The sequence below is a fragment of the Hippoglossus stenolepis genome, chromosome 11 (assembly GCF_022539355.2).
Source record: "Hippoglossus stenolepis isolate QCI-W04-F060 chromosome 11, HSTE1.2, whole genome shotgun sequence".
NCBI lineage: Eukaryota > Metazoa > Chordata > Actinopteri > Pleuronectiformes > Pleuronectidae > Hippoglossus > Hippoglossus stenolepis.
The window spans coordinates 19362564-19382535 of NC_061493.1; the positions used below are offsets into that span (position 1 = coordinate 19362564).

Below are 19972 nucleotides of genomic sequence, written 5' to 3' on the forward strand. Positions count from 1 at the left end.
CCTCGACACTTTCTCCAAACCTCATGTGTCATTTGAATAGGGAAATAACCATTTTCACAGCAGCCCTGAAACAGTGTTTTCCTCAGATGCAGCGTCTGAGTCAGAAAACAGCTGTGTGCCGCAGTGCATTGGGTAATGACACCAGAACGGGTTCATTCAGAATGTGAAAATTGTGCCAATGAAGAGGATATGGGTTCCTGATGAAGGACTCACTTGTGGGAGCACTCGGTTTAAGTGGCTTCTGGATGGTGTGTTCAAAACAAAAAAAACATGTTTTCTTTTATTTGTGTGAGTCGTGTTTGCTCATGTTCCAGACGGGCTGCGTATTTCTGCTCTGTACTTTTCCCTCCTCATGTTTGAACACACAGATCAAAATTGGATGTGGGCTGATTCAAGTCCTCTTCACTTTGCTCACATGTTCTGTCGGGTGGAGAAAATAAACGGAATAAACTGCCACAGGAAAATTATCTGATGATTAATGAAGAGATTTGTTCCCACGACTGAGACACACACAAAAAAATGTATTAGCGAGCTGCATGGTTGTATAGGGACGGCAATTATGGGCTGTTGATCAATCGGTTAAATTTTGGACATGCACCTTATGGTCCCCAGAGGACGACTCATATCGACTTCGGTGTGAACCCCTGATTTTATCTACAGCGCCACCATGAGGTTTATATTTGTTGTTATGAGTGATTACCTCCAAACTATTAGATATATTACCATTATTGCACTTAGCACAGTTTCAGCCTGACAGAACCTTTAACATGTCTTGTTTGCATTTAAAGGTGCAGTGTGTAAGATTGAGGTGAAAGGGATCTAATGGCAGATATTGAATATAAAATAATCCTAGTGATGTTTTCACAAGTGAGTTTCTCCTAAATTGTACGATTTTTTGTTTTCTTTACCCTAGAATGGATCCTTTATATTTAAATACTTTATATTTACATCAGGAGCGGGTCCTCTTTACAGAGGCCGCCATGTTTTTTACAGTAGCCCAAACTGGACAAACTAAACACCTTTTGAGTTTTTATGACAACTGAAGGCTGCCACAGGTTCTCCTTCATGTTTGGAAGGGGAGGGTGAGGTGAGGGGGTATTCAGCTGCAATATGCAACTTCACCACTAGATGTCACTAAACTCTACATAAACCACCTTTAACCATCTTTTCTTCTTATTGTATGTCTCAGATCAAATATCCGACCAGAGAAAGCCAACCACAACTCCCACCAGTTCAAGATGCACACGTTTGAGAGGATCACATCCTGTTGCTTCTGTCACCTCCTGCTCAGGTAGGATTCAGGCGTCATGCAGCGAGCTCCTTCCACTCTGGATAATTATGTAGCGCTGATGAAGTCCCAGTAGAGTATGAATGTTGTGAAGTGAGTCTGAGACACGGTGCAAATAGAAACTGTTACTATGCACCTCGTTCCAGGATGGAAAATCATCATGTGGGGTTGATCTTGTGAAACTCCACTTCAAATCTTTTTCAGATTAAAGGCGTGAACAGGACACGGTGACATTTTACATTTAGTCATTTTTCCTCAGGGTCTTTGGAGGATGTGAAAATGAAAATAGCTTATTAGCACTGGGTTTTAATTGAAATAAAACAGTGTACTCAAGTATGGATGGTTAATACCTCAGTTTTCAGCAGATGGTGTCGGTTTTATGGTTCAGGGAAGCTGAAGGACATTTCCTGTGTCATTTTTTCTTCTCTTGAGTGTGTGACCGAAGCCTGGAAATCCAAAATTTCAAGGCGTTTCTCTTTAGGAGGCTGATGCCCATGAAATGTAACCTGTGATTTATTGTTTCCAGGGGCATCTTTAACCAGGGCTATCTCTGCATCAAATGTGGTCTGGGGGCTCATAAGGAGTGTTTGGGTCGACTGGGAGTGTGTGGGAGAACAGGTGAGATGATGGAGACCTCCAAACTGATTCCTTTTCCAACACATGTTATCCTGAAAACTCCTTTCCATGATATCCACTCTGTGTGTCCCTTTAGAGTTTAAATCAGCATATTTTTGTGTGACCTTTACTCTAGCGCCACCATCAGGACGATATGTCCACTCATCCACACAAAATAGGAAAATCTAAAGGGCAGATCACCATGAAATTCAATGAGCACATTCATGCTCGAGAGATGATCTGCTATTTACCTGTTTAACTGTGTGTGAGCTTTTCTCTTGCACCACCCACGTGTCTGATTGTCAACCACGTACACAACATATCTAACAGCTTGACCTTTGCTTGTTTTTCCACTCCCACACCCAAATCTGCTGTTGTACATATACATTTATTTCCCCATCACGTGGTCTTTATAATCTCTGAAGCATCATGAGGTTGACGGTTGATGTTGTGTGTCTCTCTCTGTCTTTGTCGCTCTCCTGTCTGCAGATTTGGCGAAGCCGAAACCCAAGGTAAGACCTGCACTGCTACACTAAAGCTTACGATTTTTTATATTTGCTATATTACACAGCAGATGCTACAATATACACCCACACATGCACTGGAGTGTGCCGCCACAATATAATGGACTGTACGCAAGTATAATCATATAATCATGTTTTAAAAGTTATTCTAGCGAATCTACACTAATTAAATTTGGATTTAACTGATGCACTAAAATATACAAATTAAATGCATGGTAATAAAATTATGTTGAAATGCTTGTTGAGTATTTCCACCGCCCTCTCTGCAACATTTACACTTTATAGTTTTGTGCTTGTGTTCAATTGAAGACTCTATTTCATTTTAAGATTTGTGAGCCCAGTGTTTAACGAAGTCTTTTCCACAAACTTTTTGTATTTAAACCTTTATAGCTCCTCCTAGTGTATATTTACATCATGATACAAAATATAAACATTATTAAACATACTTTGTATTATATATTCCTATTTCTAAGTATTCCATACTTTGAGTCACATGAAATTATTTGCTCCCCAGATGTTCCTGTTTCTGTAATTTGTGACAGCTGCTCTTAAATTAGTGAACACTCTATGATGCCCTGATGGGTTATAGACTAAATGAATATCCAGTATTTATGTATTGTATGTATGTATTTTACCTTTATACATAATAACTGCTCAGTCCCAGAGAACACCTACATGTTACTCTCGATATCTGACGCACAGATGATGACTTTAAGAGTATTACTCACTGCTCAGGTCAGGCTGATCCTGCACGGGGCCTCTCTCTTAATCCTTTCTCCATATTTCTTTCTGGATTTATTGTCTTTCCTGCTTTTTCCTGTGTCATGATTTGTGCTTTCTCTCTCTCTCAACAGGAGAACTCAGCACCACCAGACCCAGGTCAGTGAGCCTTGACCACTCGACCACATTTGTGAACGTGCTAAGGGTTTTTCTTGCGCTGTACCTCTTAAGCTGCTTTCATCTCGGGGTCTGCAGCGAAACCGAAACACAGACAGGATGAAAAGCAGCCGGTTAGTCAGAGGCCAGATGTGAGATAGCTGCTGGTTTAAAGCGAAACCCTCAGATGTTATCGCACCCCCACCACCTCACGTTTTTCATCAAATATTACTCAACTTTTTTTTTTCCTTTGTGCCACAAAAACCCTGAAGATTTACACTGACATGGATTTCTCCACAGGGTTCAGAGCAGGGAATGAACAACAACAGTTTCCTCTTGACAAAAATATATTTGAGTAAGAATAGGACACAAAAGGAGCCCGAACCAAGGCAGGGAAGGAAAAAAATCTCTTTTCTGCACCTCATGCTGCGAAGCCTAAACCCTTGACGGCATTGAGATGAATTGAAGGAGGTGGAATCATTACGAGAGCCACGGCAGGAGAGAAGCTGGCAGAAAAGCACTTGCAGCAGTCTATATGCCTCGGCCTCAACCGCTGAGCCGTGCCTTTGTGATAAATCAATTTCCATAAGGGGCTTTATGAGGAAGACAGCTGTGCTTATTGTTCTTAATAAAAACATGAATGTGAGATATTCCATTCATCTGAGGTCACTGTAATATCCCCCAGGGCTGGTTTGAAGGGGGAGAGCTGTGGCTGGAAGCGAGTTGTGTCTGAGGGGGCTCGATGTGTGAGTCAGGGGGAGAGTAAGTGGCCGTGTCTCATAAGTTGGCAGCGGTGTTTAGTCTTAGCCTTAGCTGGATGCTCGTGGCTGTATTCGTCTGCCACGCCGAGGAGGGATTGGAGCCGTTCAGGAATCAGAGAGATGAATTTCCTGCTGCAGTGACTCGCTGTTTTGGTTGTTTAAACCTTAATCAAAACGTCTGTCAGAATTCCCACATAAATCTCAAAGAGCAGTTGTCAAACCTTAAAGTGACACAGGGACAGGAAGGGACTTGAGCACATGATTGGCTGGTTCACCGAAAACTACAAAAACCTAAAAACCTTCTTCACCTTCCTTTATTATTTACTTTTACTTTTATTTTTTATTTACTTTATTATTATTATTATTTAGCACAGGTGGATTTGTGCGCTCAGAGATCACCTCAATCAAATAGAGCTGTGATTGAGAATTTAGTTTGTTGGGAAAAAAGATATTTACAACTTTACTGCAGCCAAAAATCTTGTTTTCTTCACCCCCCTATAGTTTAGTTTGTCGCCCTGTTGCACTGATGTAAAACTTTACTGTAGGTGCAGAGCAAACTTCTGACCACGCCCAACCACAGCAACCCAAATCATCAAAATAGAAATCACAAAAACATATTTTTCCGGGAAATAAGTCACATTTCCCCTGGATGACCAACAGAACTCGAAATGACCAGTTATCTGTATTCAAAGCCCAATTTCACATTCATTTCAAAGTGTCAGTAACTGAGGTGAAACGAACCAAGTAGAATTTATTTACGGTACACATCTCTTCACCTTTTATAATCAAACAAAGAACTTTTTTGCTCTGTTGCTAGGCGACGGCTGTCAGCCGGTGATGCAATAAGGAGACCACACCGTCTCATTTCTGTTCGGTCGACGCGGCCGATGAAGGATTTAGTCTTATACTTATACTTTCACCTTGTTTTTCAGAAACTCTCTCGGCCCCACATGATGACAGTATTTCTGCTGCACAGCTGCTTGTGTCTGTGCACAAGACTCTTTGATACGTGTATGAAAGTTTGAGTATAAATGTGTTTGTGTTCCCTGTCTGCTAGGTTTACCCAGGATGGTTGTGATCAGAGACTATGGTGGCATCCCTTATCCCCAGTACGGGCCCCCACTAAGCATTCATGTGGGGGATGTCATTGAAGTGATGTTTGCAGACCTGCACAGCTCCTGGTGGCAGGTGCGTGTCACTCAGCTCGTCCTCGTTTTATCTCAACATCTGTGATGCCCATGAAAAAATAACATGTTATGGCGTGCCAGGTTGGCTCGGCGCACGCAACGCCTTTGCAGTGTCACGGGTTTGAATCGATGCCTTCTGTCGTCTCCTCTCTCTAATACTGGATGTCCCACTGTGTGGCAAAGGGAAGAAAAGCTTTCAAAACAGCCGTGATGGGGTGACGTCATTATTTTGTCTCCCTGTGGTCATCACTGTAAATCACACATCGTATCGTGGTTATCTGTCACATCCTGGGTCCTGACATCCATAAATATGACACTGTGATGAGGTCAGCATCATTTGGAAAACTAGAAACACTAATGGACAACGGTAAAATCTGTGCCTTGCCTCTAAACTGCAAATGTATTCATTTAGACATTGAATCAATCATAATGAAAACATTGATTAGAAAATTAGGATTAGAAATTGGAAACTAGAAATCAGATGGAGTTGGTATCTCACATTTCTGCAAAAATTCTGCATATACCAGTAGTTATCTATATGTTATAAAATACATGTAATAAAGAAGAATACAATCTGATTTGCACAATACAAGTTTTAAAGCATAAAGTATTTCACCGTATTGTGGTTATTTGTCACTTTCTGCGTCCTGACAGCCATTAAAAGCAACACTGTGATGAGGTCAGCCCCTTTTAGAAAACATCAGACGAAGATCTACTGTATCTGAACCCCACTGAACCGCAGCTACATTAGAGACGGGGTGTTTGTCTTTTTTCTCTACTCATCAGATTGAATCACAGCCCACATCAGATGATCTAAGCAATTAATGGCCTCACTTGATTAATTTAGTGCCAGAGAGAGACAATAAAACAGCAGTCACTTCAGCCTCTGGAAGATCTTTTAATGGTGGTGCACAACCTCGTGTACCGGCGCATTTAGCAAGCACCTCACGAGGTCAGCCAACGGTTCACAGGGTTTGACCTTATCTATTTTTGAAAGGATGGCGATTTATCTGGGGTCTTCCGGCAGCCTCCCTAGCTGTTTCTCACTCTGCTTTACTGCAGCATTAAAGCCTCATGCTCCTCCCGGTGCCGCTCCAATCAAACCGCAGCCTCTGCCAACGGCACGGCTGGGAGTAGGCAGTTAGCCCGATTTCCTGTGCTCCGTGTTTCTCTCTGTTGCGACCGAGCACGAGGTGGAGGGTTGAGGACACGAGTGCCAGGAGAGTTTGTGTAAGCCGCCAGAGCGACTCGCTGAATGTCACAGACGCGATGGCACCACGCCGATGTGCTGCCAATGGTTACCGTTCATGCTGAGGGGGGATAATCAAAGGATTTAAATTATAATACACATTTGTGTTTTTCCAGTTATGTGTGTATTGATACTGAGAAAAGCATAGTTGAAGCTGCGGTTTGGAGGTTGTGACGTCTAGTGGCGCTGGAGAGCAATAGACTGAGCAGCAGGATCACATGATGTTTTCTGTCAGAGCACCCGTCACCCAAACCTTTCAGGCCCATTACTGCAATAGAATCGACATAATAATCTAAAAAACACTGCCCCCTGCCTTTGAATAATCTTCTGAAAATACAAAGAAATTCAGTCAAATTCAGTCATTCATCAAAGTTTGACATAGTTCACTGTGTGATTTAAAGTTCAACCACATGAAATAAATAAAATAAACTGAATACTAAGATGTTGGTTGATTAAAATTGATTAAAATGATAATATTACCAGTTATAAGTAGCTAAAATAATAAACCTCAGCAGGTAGCCATGGTTTCTTCCTTTGCTGGAGCTGTGTGGTTGACTTAACGTGTCTGCCTTAATGAAGTGTGGCTTGATATTTATTTTATGCGTCGGATTCCAGTCGAAGGAGATGAGTTTTGGTCGAGAGTTTTTTCTTCTTCCATTGTTCATTTTGAGAATTTTAAAAATGATGAGAATAATCTTGAACCAAATGAGAGGATAGATATATTTTTAAATATAACATATAGAGATTACAAAAGTCAAAATGACGAGATTAAACGATAAATAAATGATCCAAAAACAAGAATATTGATGGTTACACCAACTTTCCAGGGATGTAATGCTTCCCCAGCTGCTGCTTCTCTGACTAGATTGAATGGACCTGATGACTTGAATTCATTTCTGATAGTTTTGCTTTATTCTTGAAATGAAAAATGATATAAAAAAACCATCCTCTCATTTTTCATCCTATGTCTGGCCCTCACACTCTTCTATACTAATGGACCACAAAGTGAATGAAAAGGTCCAATCTGTTCTTTGCGTTTAAAATTTCAAATGTATTGATTTAGACATTGAAGAAATCACATTGGAAACATTGTTTATTTAATGAAAGAAATTGGAATTGGTATCAAAGTCTCTTTTCTGTCCAATTCACTTTCTGCAGAAGGCAGTGATACGCACCAGCAGTCGGTGGCGACGGTGAGCTGTAATAAAATAAACGTGGTAATAAAGAGAAGAAGATTAAGGACACCACAATCTGATCTGCACAATACAAATTTCTAAGCATACAAAAAGTATTTTTTCGACGAGTTTGTTGGGTCTCACGGTCGCAAACAAAGCATTTTTGGTGAGAAACACTAAATCAAAACAAAAACCGTGTTTGTTTACAATGAAAGCTCCACAGGGTACCTTTAATCTTCAGCGTCCCCAGTGGCGCCAGAGGATGGAATTACAGAACATTGAGAATTCATATCCCCTGTTACCCAGAAGGCAATTATCCCCCATCCCACTGGCAGAACAATACAATCAATCACTGTAATTTCATTTGATCCTTTGGCTGCTGCCTGTTTATGCCAACAGAGTAATAAGTTTAATCTTTATCATACGCTTATCGAAAGGCATAACAAATAGAGAGGGGCTCTCAAAAAACCTTTGATGAAATGTTATTACACAGAATGAATCATAGAGATGGGTAAAGATTCGCTTTCCAATCTAGTTACCGCCCGGGCTTGCACGGTCCCAAAAAGCATTTCTTGCTCTAATAAAGAGGAGTGAGGAGGAGAAGCGTAAACAGGGCAGGAAGCGGAATGAAGAGCTCCACATGCCCTCGACACTCACTGTCCTCTCAGATTCACTCAGTGGACTTCAAATTGACCTGGAGCTCAGAACTGGATACTTAGATTACCTTGAGCTTAATGCTGATGTATTTGTTTATAACCATCTACACGATAATGTGCACGGTAGAGAATTAAGGTTATAGAATGAACTGAACTATCTGTGAAGGAGCAAGTTTATATGAAGATGAAGTCCTTTTTCTGGGGCTAAATTGGTTTCTTTATACAGAGACTACACTACGTTTGTTCAAAGAAGTGACGACTTTCCTGTAAAGCGCTGGTTTGCTCGAGGCAGGTTAGCTAAGATGCAATTGTTAGGCGTTAGCGCCAGGCACAGAGCTTACGCTGTTTGGATATTCAAAGACCAGAATAAGATCCATTATTTAGTGTTAAACGAGGCTCTTGTTTTGATGCAGCGCAAATCTCACTGCCGGCAGAGTTTGAACCATAATTAACTCGGGCTGCAAATTAGATGCACTGCTTGTTGTGTGCTAATTGCTGAGGATTTATTGGAGCGAGTGTGGGAGGGGAAGAGGGAAAGGAAGAGAGAGGTGTCGTTGCTCCCAGACAAATATAATGCGATTAACAGCCAGTTGCCATTGCAGGGCAAAATTCTGGCGACGAGCAAGATTGGCTTCTTTCCAAGCGACGCTGTGAGGCCCTGCCCGTGTGTAAGTGTGCACATTTTTTTGTAATCAATAAGACACATTGAGTGTGATAACAATTCATTCAGTAGATAATGGCCACTATTGATGTCTCAGCAAAGGCATATGGTGCTTTTCAATTGCAGCTTTTTTTTTTTTCTGTAGAAGACTGATTTTAGCCATTAGATGTGGCTTGAATATCACATTACCACAAATGACCTCCACCCCCACCCCCCCTCGGTATTGACTCCATTAACACGCAGAATAACCACAATTCTTTTCTATGGCAGGTTCCGAAACCTGTCGATTACTCCGCCCAGCTCTGGTAAGCGATGAAAACAAATTACTGCAGGTCGCTAACAATAACCACAAGTCATTTCCGCTGTTATTGCATTGATTGTATTGACTGTTCTCATCCTCATGTTCAGAATGATTGATGGCAGTGTAAGTGCAGTAGTTGTTCATGGGTGGTTCAGGTTTGCAGGGCCCGTGGAGAGATACCAGGCTGAGGAGGAGCTCCTGGACAGAGGGAACGGCACCTATCTGGTCCGACACCGGAGTAAAGAAGGCACCGAGTACGCCATCAGTATAAAGTAAGTGATACAACTGGTCGTTTGAAATTCATTTCTATATCAAATCTCCTGCAATGTAGTTTATTCACCACAGTTTACCAAGAAAAGCAGAATAAACGAAACACATGCATTTACCCTGTGGGCAAAAAAAAACGTTTTTGCGTGACGTGAGTGGCAAGAATCACTCAGGTGGAAAATTTGTCCGCATGCAAATAACAGCTCTGTACAACAATGGGGCAGACTCAGAACAGACAGCGTTTCTAATGGTGAAGCGGATGAGCCACAGCAGAAGGAGATCGTGCTGTGTTCAACTTCTTTAGGCAAAGAAATAGAAGTTAACTTGACTATGTAATCATCAGTGGTTTGTAACTGAAGAATGGAAAAACGTTTGCCTGGTCTGATGAGTCACTGTTGATGCCGGTGATACAGGTGGTGGGGGACAGAATTTAGTGTAAAGGGTTGAATCATCCAAATTATAAAGAAAAACTAAAAACTTCTCTATTACCATTTGAATATTTTCCAGGACAGGACACTTCTTCACCCACAACCATTCTTTGAGTCTTTAGCAGCGGCTTTACTGATGAGCAGGAAACACACTCTTCCTAGTCCTGCTGTTAAAACTGGCTCCAGAGGAAATCCTATAAACTAAACTTCCATTATACCAGTCACACTGTGTAAAGAAACTGCACATATAATTATATAATATAATAATCATAGCTCTATGGATACAGTGCTGTGATGAGGCAGTAAACTACACTAACTGTTAAAACTTGAAGCCAAGAATTCACAAAGCATTGTCGTGATCGTGTTATGACTTTTATACTTGTATTTTTTAAAGCTAACCACAGATCTTTTGAAGGGAAACGTGTCTTTGCTTTAGCCCAAAGTAGAAGTGTCCTCTCCCTAAATTATGATCAATGATCAAAGGGGCTTTTTGATGTTAGGGGTCATGATAATTACAAACACAAAGAATACTAAATCGTGCTTCAACTGAAAGCCTTCGACAACGTATTGAGATAAAATACACACGCAGGCACTTAAGTACGACAGGGCACGACCCAAATGAGTTACAGGTGTCTGGATAGAAGCTGAGAGGAGAGAGGTTTTATAGAAATCACACAGGAGAAGAGGAGGCGCTGTGCAAACCTGTTTTTCGAGGAATTCATAAATGATCAGAAAATGCTACAACACAATTCAGAAAATTACCCATTTTGAGCACCCTCACTTCAACAGACGAGCGGCGGACACTTCAGAAGCCGCTTGTGATGTTTTTGAAGTAGAAGGGCTCTACCTCCATCAAAGCCATCGCGTCTTGTTGGAGAAAGTGAAAATTAATTGCTGGATCAGCCCGTTTATCCAGATCTTTTCTCTCCTTAGTCATGCTCTACCCCTCCGCAAAAATGTCATTGAAATGAGTTCGGTAGTTTAAATACAATCCTTCTTTGGTGCAGGTGGTTTCTTTCCTTGACAGTGTACTGGAACCAAGAGGTGGGCAAATTTCCAGCTGTACAGTAAAAAGTAGCCTCTAAGCAACCTGTCCCAATGGTGTCAGAGCGCTGTAATCCAACTGATATTGCTTTAGCGCGAAAGCAATATGACGACGTGATTAACATCAGATTATGTTTGCGTGTAAACAGACTTAACGGAGCTGCGAGTGTGCGACGAGTCTTGATCAATTCAACGTGAAGGGGATCAAGGTTCAGTCGTGTGAGGGGACGATGCACATGGGTCTGTTTACTAGAAAGTTCACGTGTTTATTCCGCGGACGACAGGAGGCACCGAGGACTTGTCAGGGGAAATTAAACCTGTGCCAACACGGCAACATTACAGTTTTCAAGCTAACACTGTTGAATAGCTGCTTTGAGTGCAAAACCACAACGGGTGACTCAGTTGTCGTACTTATTGCAGCTTTAATCTACTTGTCCTTATTACTGTTGTTTACAAACCAACTTAGAGGCTCATTACCGCCACCAAGTGGACTGGAGCCACTACGCTCTCTTTCATGGGCTGTCTCAGTCACTTTAAGTTCCACTGTGGGACGTCCACTGACACCTGGTGCTATCAAACCACTTTGAAGGTTTTACATTGACCCAACTCTGCTGTAACAGGATTATGCACCAGAACGCTAACTTTATACATCAGCTGGTTGCATGTGAATACAAGTGAAAAGATGATCAAATTAGTTACTATTCTTAGATCTCACTGTGAATAGTTTTCATTGGAACTACTTAGCACAGATCCCCATTGAAGGTGTAGGTCTGTAGAGTCTGCAGTTCATTTTACTTTCCAACTCAGTCCACATTTCAGCAGCATGGAGACGAGGGTGGAATTGGGTGATCTATCCGTTTCACCCTATATCTTAGACCTCTGCTCAGACATATGTTCAAGGTTTGCCCGATAGCATTCGTCATATCATGCTCTGCTCTTCAGTTATCAATCTTAAAAAGTGTGTTTCAAAAGAGGGGCAAGCGGCGCACTCCCAACTGTAGATAAAACATTAATTCCCCCCCGGCCTCTGCAAATGTCTGTTTTATCTGCAAGTGGAGTGCCTCTGTATCCCTCTTTTGATATACAATGCTGTCCATTTAACTAGTGAATATCTTTCAGGCTACATCAAAGTATGTTCAGTCTTTAAAAAAGAAAGAAAGAAAAGAAAGGACTATCGAGTCCTTCTGACCAGGCGTGACGGCTCCGAGAGATTATAATGATTAAGGGCGCGACTCCGACATGGTGTGTTTTCGACGCTGGGACTATTTAGCCAGTGACACACCATTCCAGCCCATTTGGTTTGGTTGGACTCGTACCGTCGCTCATTCAAAGCTTTGATGTACGGGGGGGCCCAGTGTCTGAACGCTCCAATCCTAATTGCCCGTCTCACTGCTTAAGATCATTATCAGGATGGCTGTTTGAGATAACGGGGGCTTTATAGAGCGAGCTGCTGCTAATCAACTGGAACTGTCTGATGTCAAACGCTACAAGTGGTCAGTTTGAGTGTGCGCCGAGTGATGTTTATGTGTTTCGGGGCGAAGGTGCATCCGTGCGGGGGCCGATAGCTGCGTAGAAAGACTGCACCTGTCTCCACGTGTTATGCATCATATAAGTCGGCACATATCAATAATGTATCATTCCCTATATATTCATAATGTATCAGTGAATTTGCAACATGACCATATTCATCCGTTATATACCGCATTGGGAGGTTTGCAGTGCAGATTTATCTCCAGTGTAACCTGCACATCACCATATGGAAGACATGCAATATACAGCCCGGTGCTCGCAATTGGCCTGACAGCACATCCCCCCCACTCGTGCGTGCAGTGTGTACAGTGTGTCCCGAACAGTGTATGTGTATGTTCAAGGTTGGCCTGCACTACTTTTCAACAAAGTACTTTGCCTGAGCTGTTCTCTGGTGTCGTATGATTATTTAATCGCTAAATTATTTAATCAGGCCTGTAGCGTACACTCAGCGGTGCTTTGCTTTACAGTCGGTTGTGATATATTTTTCCATCTTGGGTTAAGTGAGAACACTAATAACGTCTTTCAGGATTAGTTTTTTTGCTCCTGAAATATGTTGACGTAAAAAAAATGTCAAATCGAGTCGAAAAACTAAACTTCATGTGTCTCCATGTTATAGTTTCCAGTACTTCAGCTGTTTCTATTAGTTTATTTACCCAATGTACTTCAGTGTCTAAAACAGTTTAATACATTCTCCAAAGTTATCGTACAGTTGAATCACCGTCTATAATCTGACCTTCATGAAGGTAGAATTTGTGCTAAGTGTGTTCTAACCCCCAATTGATGCTCATCAGCCAATAACGTTTTATTTACAGTTTTTACCTCCACCGTGGAGGTTATGTCTTCATCTGAATTTGTTTGTTTATTAGCAGGATTTCACAAAAGCGACTGAATGGATTACCACGGAAGTTGGTGGAAGGATGTTTTATGAGTCAGGGACAAACCAATTCATTTTTTTGCAGGATACGGATCGGGGTGGGGGGGTCTAGGAATTTGAATTTCAGATTTCAAGGCATTTCTCAACCTTTTAATTGATTTCTCAGAGAATGATTCATGATCTTGTTGTGAAGTTTAGTTTAAATCTAATTCAGTCGAATGTTTGTCAAAGAAACCATGAAGGTTTTATCTAATGAAAATAAATTTGTTATTTTACAAACATAGCTGTTGCTGTTTTTGATTAGATATTGATTTTAAGGAGCTTAAATATTTGCTTTAAGCCGTTTGATTTAAAAGTCGAATGTCGGCTGTTACCACACAAGAGAACATTTCTACATAGAGTTTACAAAGGTAAAACTTTAGAGAAATCTAAGTCACAAGATGCATTACTGTTTTTTGATTGACTTCTTATCTAACTTGCTAAATACAGGAAAGCTTCAGGACTGTTTTAAATCTAAGAATGAAAAAGCACTGTTTCATGTCTACAGTCAGAATGGTCTCAAGTACTGTGGATATTACTTAAACTCAGGGTTGACAAGCTATAAAGGAAGGCAGTGACTGATGTGCATTATGAACTGATCTTACAAGGTAAAACCGGGGACACCTATGATGCTTTTCATTATTATCTGATGTGAGTGAATTGCTGTGGAATATGGTTTCCACTGCAGGGAAAAGCCCTTGTTAAACAGAGTTGCTTGGCTCAGCACGGTACCCGGCAGTCAGTGCAGACAGACCTTCGTGACGGTTCACCATGGAGACTGGATTGATGTGGAACCATGTATAGTTGATTAGCAGCCCATGTCTTATTCATCCTCCACAGGTTCAACGATAAAATCAAGCACATTAAGATTCTGACCAAGGACGGCTGCTTTTACATCGCTGAGACTCGGCTGTTCAAGACTGTGCTGGTAAGGGCTTTAACTTCCTATGGATTTTTGTGCCCCTATAAACTGCTGTTGCATTAATGAGTATAATCATTTTGACATTACGCTACTTTTACATCAGTCTCCTGAGATAAACCCCAGTGAACATTTTACTTTTGTTTTATACAAAACCCTACTACTACTACTACTACTACTATTAATAGGAATACCTATTATGACAGAGCAGAGCTATAATGTACATTTTTTAAATAAAACAAGTCAAACAATAGTAACATCCAGTAAAACTATTTGAAAGATTTGATCATATAAATACATATCTACACAAAGACATAAATATACATGTCGGTATAAGCATACACACACATGCATCCTCCACATTAGAATATTACACATATACCAGTCTGATATGTAGTCTACAGAAAGTGCATTGTAAAATTGGAGAATTAAATTTGAAGGTCTTAACAGCACAAAATTGGACCTTGGGAACAATTAGATCAAACTGATCCAAGATCACGTTTGGGCTTGGATGTTTTGGGGCCAGTCCAAGGTGGCCAAGAGTGAGCGATAAAAGTTTAAGATCAACTCTAAAATGTAAAGGGAGCCGCTGCAATAACGCTAAAGCAGGTGTAATGTGGTCCCATATCTTGAAGCCCATTAAGAGCCTGGCAGCTGAATTCTGAACTAGTTGTAGGCCTGACTGACGAAGGAACAAGTACAAAGATTTGAAGTCTATAAAAGATAAAAGCATAAATTATAATTTTCCCAGGTAGCGAAAGACAGAACATATTATTTTTTAAATATTATGGAGATGTCTCTTCATTGTAAAAAATGTAATCCTGATGAGGTTAGAATCAGAAGCAGAATGTGTTGTATAGGGAACCCGGCTTGACATTATCTAGGTGGATGGGTCCTTATGTCTGGATATCATCTGCATAATAGGACCCATTGTGTCTTTGCATTATGTGACCTAATGGGAGCATAAATTGAAAAAAATGACTGGACCCAGAATAGAACCTTGTGGGACACCACAGCAATAAGAGCAGAGAATGTACATTTTAACATTTAGTCCTGTGGTATTAAATGACAGTGGTTAACATCAGGGTGTTTTTAGTACCTATACTCTTACAAATGTGCAGATAGATATATTAGTGGTTAGTCGCCCTGCTCTGGAACACTTCGGTGTTAACTGCTTTTATATTGTTAAAATGAAACAACCTCTCCCTCACCAGCGTTCCCACATGTCTTTCGTTTCTGTGTACACAAACCCATCTAGATTTACACTCACTTAACTGTGTATTGTGCTTGTTTTACACAGGACTTAGTGGAGCACTACCAGCAGCACTCCCTGAAGGAGGGCTTCAGCAGTCTCGACACCACTCTACAGGTCCCCTATAGGGAACTTACCAATGGAATCATGCCCATGGCCGTTACCAAAGCTGACAGTGGTGAGTCTTTAAAATTCAGGCTGCTTCCCTCAGTCTGTCTAGCAGGTTGAAAAATGCTTCCTCTTCAGATCAGATCTTGATCCGTTTACAGTCGAAATAGCGTTCAAATCTTCTCCATATAACCAGAACAGTTGATGGAATCTTACATTTCCCAGGTTATCACACAGAGCTGAAGGCGAAAGCAGTTTCCTGGAATCAGTATCGCACTGATAATATTTTGTTTTAACAGGCCGGCTAATGCACTGCACGCCCTCTCCTCGAAGGACTGTACAAAAATGTCACGTTACAGAATCATACTGATACAGCATTTGCTTGGTTATTACACAAACAAGGGTGTGTCTCGATAACTGACGCAATGTGAGACATGGTAGAAATAGCAGCGGTCATGAAACCCTATGGAAAAACACAGGGTGGAAGACGGCGGCAGTTTCTTCAGGAGACTTTTCTCTTCAGTTCAGATTGGTCGATCCTCTTTAGTCATTTACACAAGAGAGCAACCTTTATTATTCCATTCAGACTTATACACACGCATCTCTTTATAACACGGGATCTAAACCCTGGTCAGACTGTGTGTGGATATTATAAAGTAGTGGATATCATATTACACTTACTACAGTTTAGTTCAACGACCTAAGATGCCAAATATGACATGACTTGCTCTGATGACTTCAGTTTGCATATTTTCCAAACTATCATGCCTCTATATAGTCAGATCTAATTACTGCCTGTGTACATTTAACCTCTACAGTGTTTTTATAAAGCTGCTCTGGACCTTTCAGTCAAATTACATGGTCTTTATCAGCACGTGGAGGTTGCCCTGCTGTCATAGAACTCTAGATGTCGCTGTACATTTGCCTCCTCTGAGAAAATAAGATGAAAATAATTTATATTAATTATAGAAAAATATACAAATCAAATTATATGTAATAATCACAATATATATATGTGTGTGTGTGTGTGTGTGTGTGTGTGTGTGTGTGTGTGTGTGTGTGTGTGTGTGTGTGTGTGTGTGTGTGTGTGTGTGTGTGTGTGTGTGTGTGTGTGTGTGTGTGTGTGTGTGTGTGTGTGTATACATATATATGACCACCTCCATATGCAGTCTATCCGATTTGATCACTTTAGGGATTGCAGTGCATTCTCTGTGCATTACCACCTTTTGTGCTTTTCCATATCTCCATACAAATAGAATGGTAATGTCAGGTGTAAATGTGCATAAAGAGAGGCACAGAGAATAAAGGGAACGTATGGGGTAACAGAGATAAAGGGAGAGCGAAAGACAAAAGAGCGGAAAAAAAATAGAAAAGATCCTCTGCATCTCACCAGGCTTGGCAGAGAGGTCCCAGTTAGGGCCCAGTGCCCCAGGCAAGCACCAGGAGCCCGCTACTCCAAACGTCACACTCCGCACGCTGCTCAGCTCCGAGATGGCTTCACAATCTTCCTGACAGGACATGACATTTCACTTGGGCTGGCAGCGGGGAAAACTGTGTGACAGCCGCCTGCTGACACACACCTGAGGGATACCTCTGGTCCAACTGAGGGACTGCGCCTGTTTCCCCCCCCCCAAAAAAGAGGGAAAAAGTTTGCAAATATGATCTGATGTAAAAGAGCAGGAAGCAGCTGGAGGTAAACTGTCTTAACTGAAAGAGAGGTGTAGGTGTAAACAACCGCAGCCGCTGCACCGGCAGCCGAGGCAAACAGACGAACGTGGGGAACAAAGTCAAAGTTAGCCCTTTGTATCTGTTCGGATGTAAAATTCTGCTACATCCTTGTCCCCCTGCCTCCTTTGGCAGCGTCAGTCTCCCAGCGCATCAGGCTTCAAAGCTCTGCAAGAGGTGTTTTTGTGCATCTCTGCCATTCACGGCGCTTCCCTCTGTGAGAAAGCCTTGACAGACCCGCCGTTGCCTCAGTGCATTCTGGGATAGATTATTATTGCCTTAAGTCGTCCACCCCCATAGAAAGACTTAGTGTGGGCACCTCGTTCGCCGCCTGGTAAACAGCCTCTGCTTTAAGACAGATGTCATTCCCAAACAATACACACACGCGAAATGGTTTGAATCTCAAAACAGACAGTGCTCGAAAAGAAAACAGAAGGCGAGGCTGGGCAAACAATCACAAGATACACAACTAGTGAAAAGCCGTCAAAACTCTGGAGTAATTTGTTTCCCAAAACCCCAGCCAGCGTCTTTAATTGAGTCTGACTGAGAGCTTCTTGTCTGTGTGTTTGAATATTAGAGTCGCGGAATAATTCCAAAGATCTCTTTACGTCTGTCGGGGGAGGGGGGGATCAATCTGCGGTTAAGTATTGACGCTGTCATGAATCTGTCGTGATAAATTGGTTCAAAATCTCAACGTGATCTGGGAGTATTAGAGGATTTATTAGACACATATTTTGTAAACTATTTCATGATTCTCCTCGTGCCAGTTTATGATGGTGTGTTTATATGTGTATATATTTTCTGCAGGTATGTGAATAGTTGTGTGTGTGTGTGTGCACTATAGCAGCTTATCGGCCTGCAGTCACTTATCGCTGCAGGGGAGAGGAAGAGGCCATGGAACCATATTGTTGTGTTGATGGGAGCTGGTTTTCTCTGTGTGAGTGTCGGCTCAGATGGTTTTTCACATGGGAGCAGAAGTCGTTGGCTCTGAGATGTGGATTTCCAGCCGATACCTTTGTTCAGGCGCCGTGCTGTTGCTCGGATGCATCCTCAGCCCCACGCCGCCGCCTTGACTCCCCAGGTCTTAAACATCATCATGACCTGGAGAGGTTGTAGAAGCTTCACTCACAGGCCAAAAATATGTGGACACCCATGTCTTACCCACGGCTGTCACAGCTCCACTGTTCTGGGAAGACATGGCTGCGGGTGTTTGCTCCCATTCAGCCAAAAAACACATTAGTGAGGTTGGAAATTGACGTTGGGTAATAAGCTGTTGCGTTCCAGTTCATCCGGAAGGTGTTAAATGGGGCTGGGGTCAGGCTGCTGGGGGCACTGTTGAACCGGATCGGAGAGAATTGGAGAAACAGCAGCTGAGTAAAGGAAATTAATAAGATGCTGAATGTGGAGCCTCGAATTTCTTGGCGACTCTAGTGCCGTCTATAGGTTCTTCATACATAGGCCTTGTTCAAACAGGAGAGGCCGTTCTCCTAACGTATTTGCTCAAGCATTCCACTATAGGGCGGCACGATTCTGGAAAAAACAATGATAACCACAATTTTCTTGCCTATAAGTTCTATCACTATTCTCTCCCGTTATCAGTTGTGTTTCTTTTGTTTTTATTTCTCTTTGACACTCCTCTTTCGGTGCTATCTCAACTCGCTACGTTTCACTGCTGAATCTCTGCTACGCTCTGCATCATGTGGGCTAACGCTGCGTCGCCATTGGTAACACAGCTGAATTGTTTTCTAATTGAATTAAGGTCACATATCATGATTTTAATACGATTCATTTTGCAGCCCTGCTACAGAAATGTAGTTCAAACCATTAAAAAAGCCCAGATTAAATTACGCACATTAGCACACAGGTTGTTTTTGTCAGTGTTAAGTAAGAATTTGTGTATTTGTGTAAGTAAAATGACAAATGATCCGATTATTTCACTGTTGTTCCCTCTCTGACTCGTCTCTCCCCCCCGCCCTTGCCTTTTCTTTAACTTTGCCAACTTTTCCTTCCCCTTCTCCCTCCCTCTCTCTCTCGCGCCCCCTCTCTCCCTCTTCTACCCTCTCTTTCTGTCAAACTCGTGTTTACTTTGCCTATGTTCTCTCTTCGCTCCCACTACGGCCTGAACCAACCCCCATTACTCGCCTCGTTTCTCTGTAGTTCCTCCTGGCAGCTGCAGCTTTGTTCCTCCCTCCTCCTCGCCTTTCTGGTCAGGTACAGGTACAGCTTTTCTACTCTCTCTTTGTCTCTCCTCGCTGCGTGTCCACGTTTCCAGGTTTCCCCCCCGTCTCTGTTAAATAATGTAGTCTAATGATGACGCTTTTATGTACCATCGCACGAACCGTACGCATTTTTATTTGGGCAGGGGGGAAGAAACAACCACATCCAAATTTTACTTTTGGAAGAAAATTCACCTGGAAAAAAAAAAAAATGAACTGCAGAATTGTCAACCAATCTGAGGCTGAGAGCTGTGAAACCACCTACTGGCATTTTCAT

At 41.9% G+C, this 19972-nt stretch overlaps 1 protein-coding gene across 4 annotated transcripts in view; it reads left to right on the forward strand.

Moving 5' to 3' along the window:
* LOC118117365 (guanine nucleotide exchange factor VAV3) overlaps nucleotides 1–19972 on the forward strand; it is a 48396-nt gene that overhangs the window by 22972 nt on the left and 5452 nt on the right. For 2 of the 4 annotated variants that reach the window (XM_035169546.2, XM_047342101.1), the window contains exons 16-26: nucleotides 1190–1291; nucleotides 1815–1906; nucleotides 2393–2415; nucleotides 3282–3306; nucleotides 5122–5252; nucleotides 8934–8999; nucleotides 9263–9297; nucleotides 9449–9565; nucleotides 14316–14403; nucleotides 15695–15824; nucleotides 19637–19690. In XM_035169546.2, coding sequence (XP_035025437.1) covers nucleotides 1190–1291; nucleotides 1815–1906; nucleotides 2393–2415; nucleotides 3282–3306; nucleotides 5122–5252; nucleotides 8934–8999; nucleotides 9263–9297; nucleotides 9449–9565; nucleotides 14316–14403; nucleotides 15695–15824; nucleotides 19637–19690 — 863 coding nt within the window. The remainder of the gene's footprint in view (nucleotides 1–1189; nucleotides 1292–1814; nucleotides 1907–2392; nucleotides 2416–3281; nucleotides 3307–5121; nucleotides 5253–8933; nucleotides 9000–9262; nucleotides 9298–9448; nucleotides 9566–14315; nucleotides 14404–15694; nucleotides 15825–19636; nucleotides 19691–19972) is intronic. The other 2 variants (XM_035169547.2, XM_035169549.2) reach the window with 1 other exon arrangement.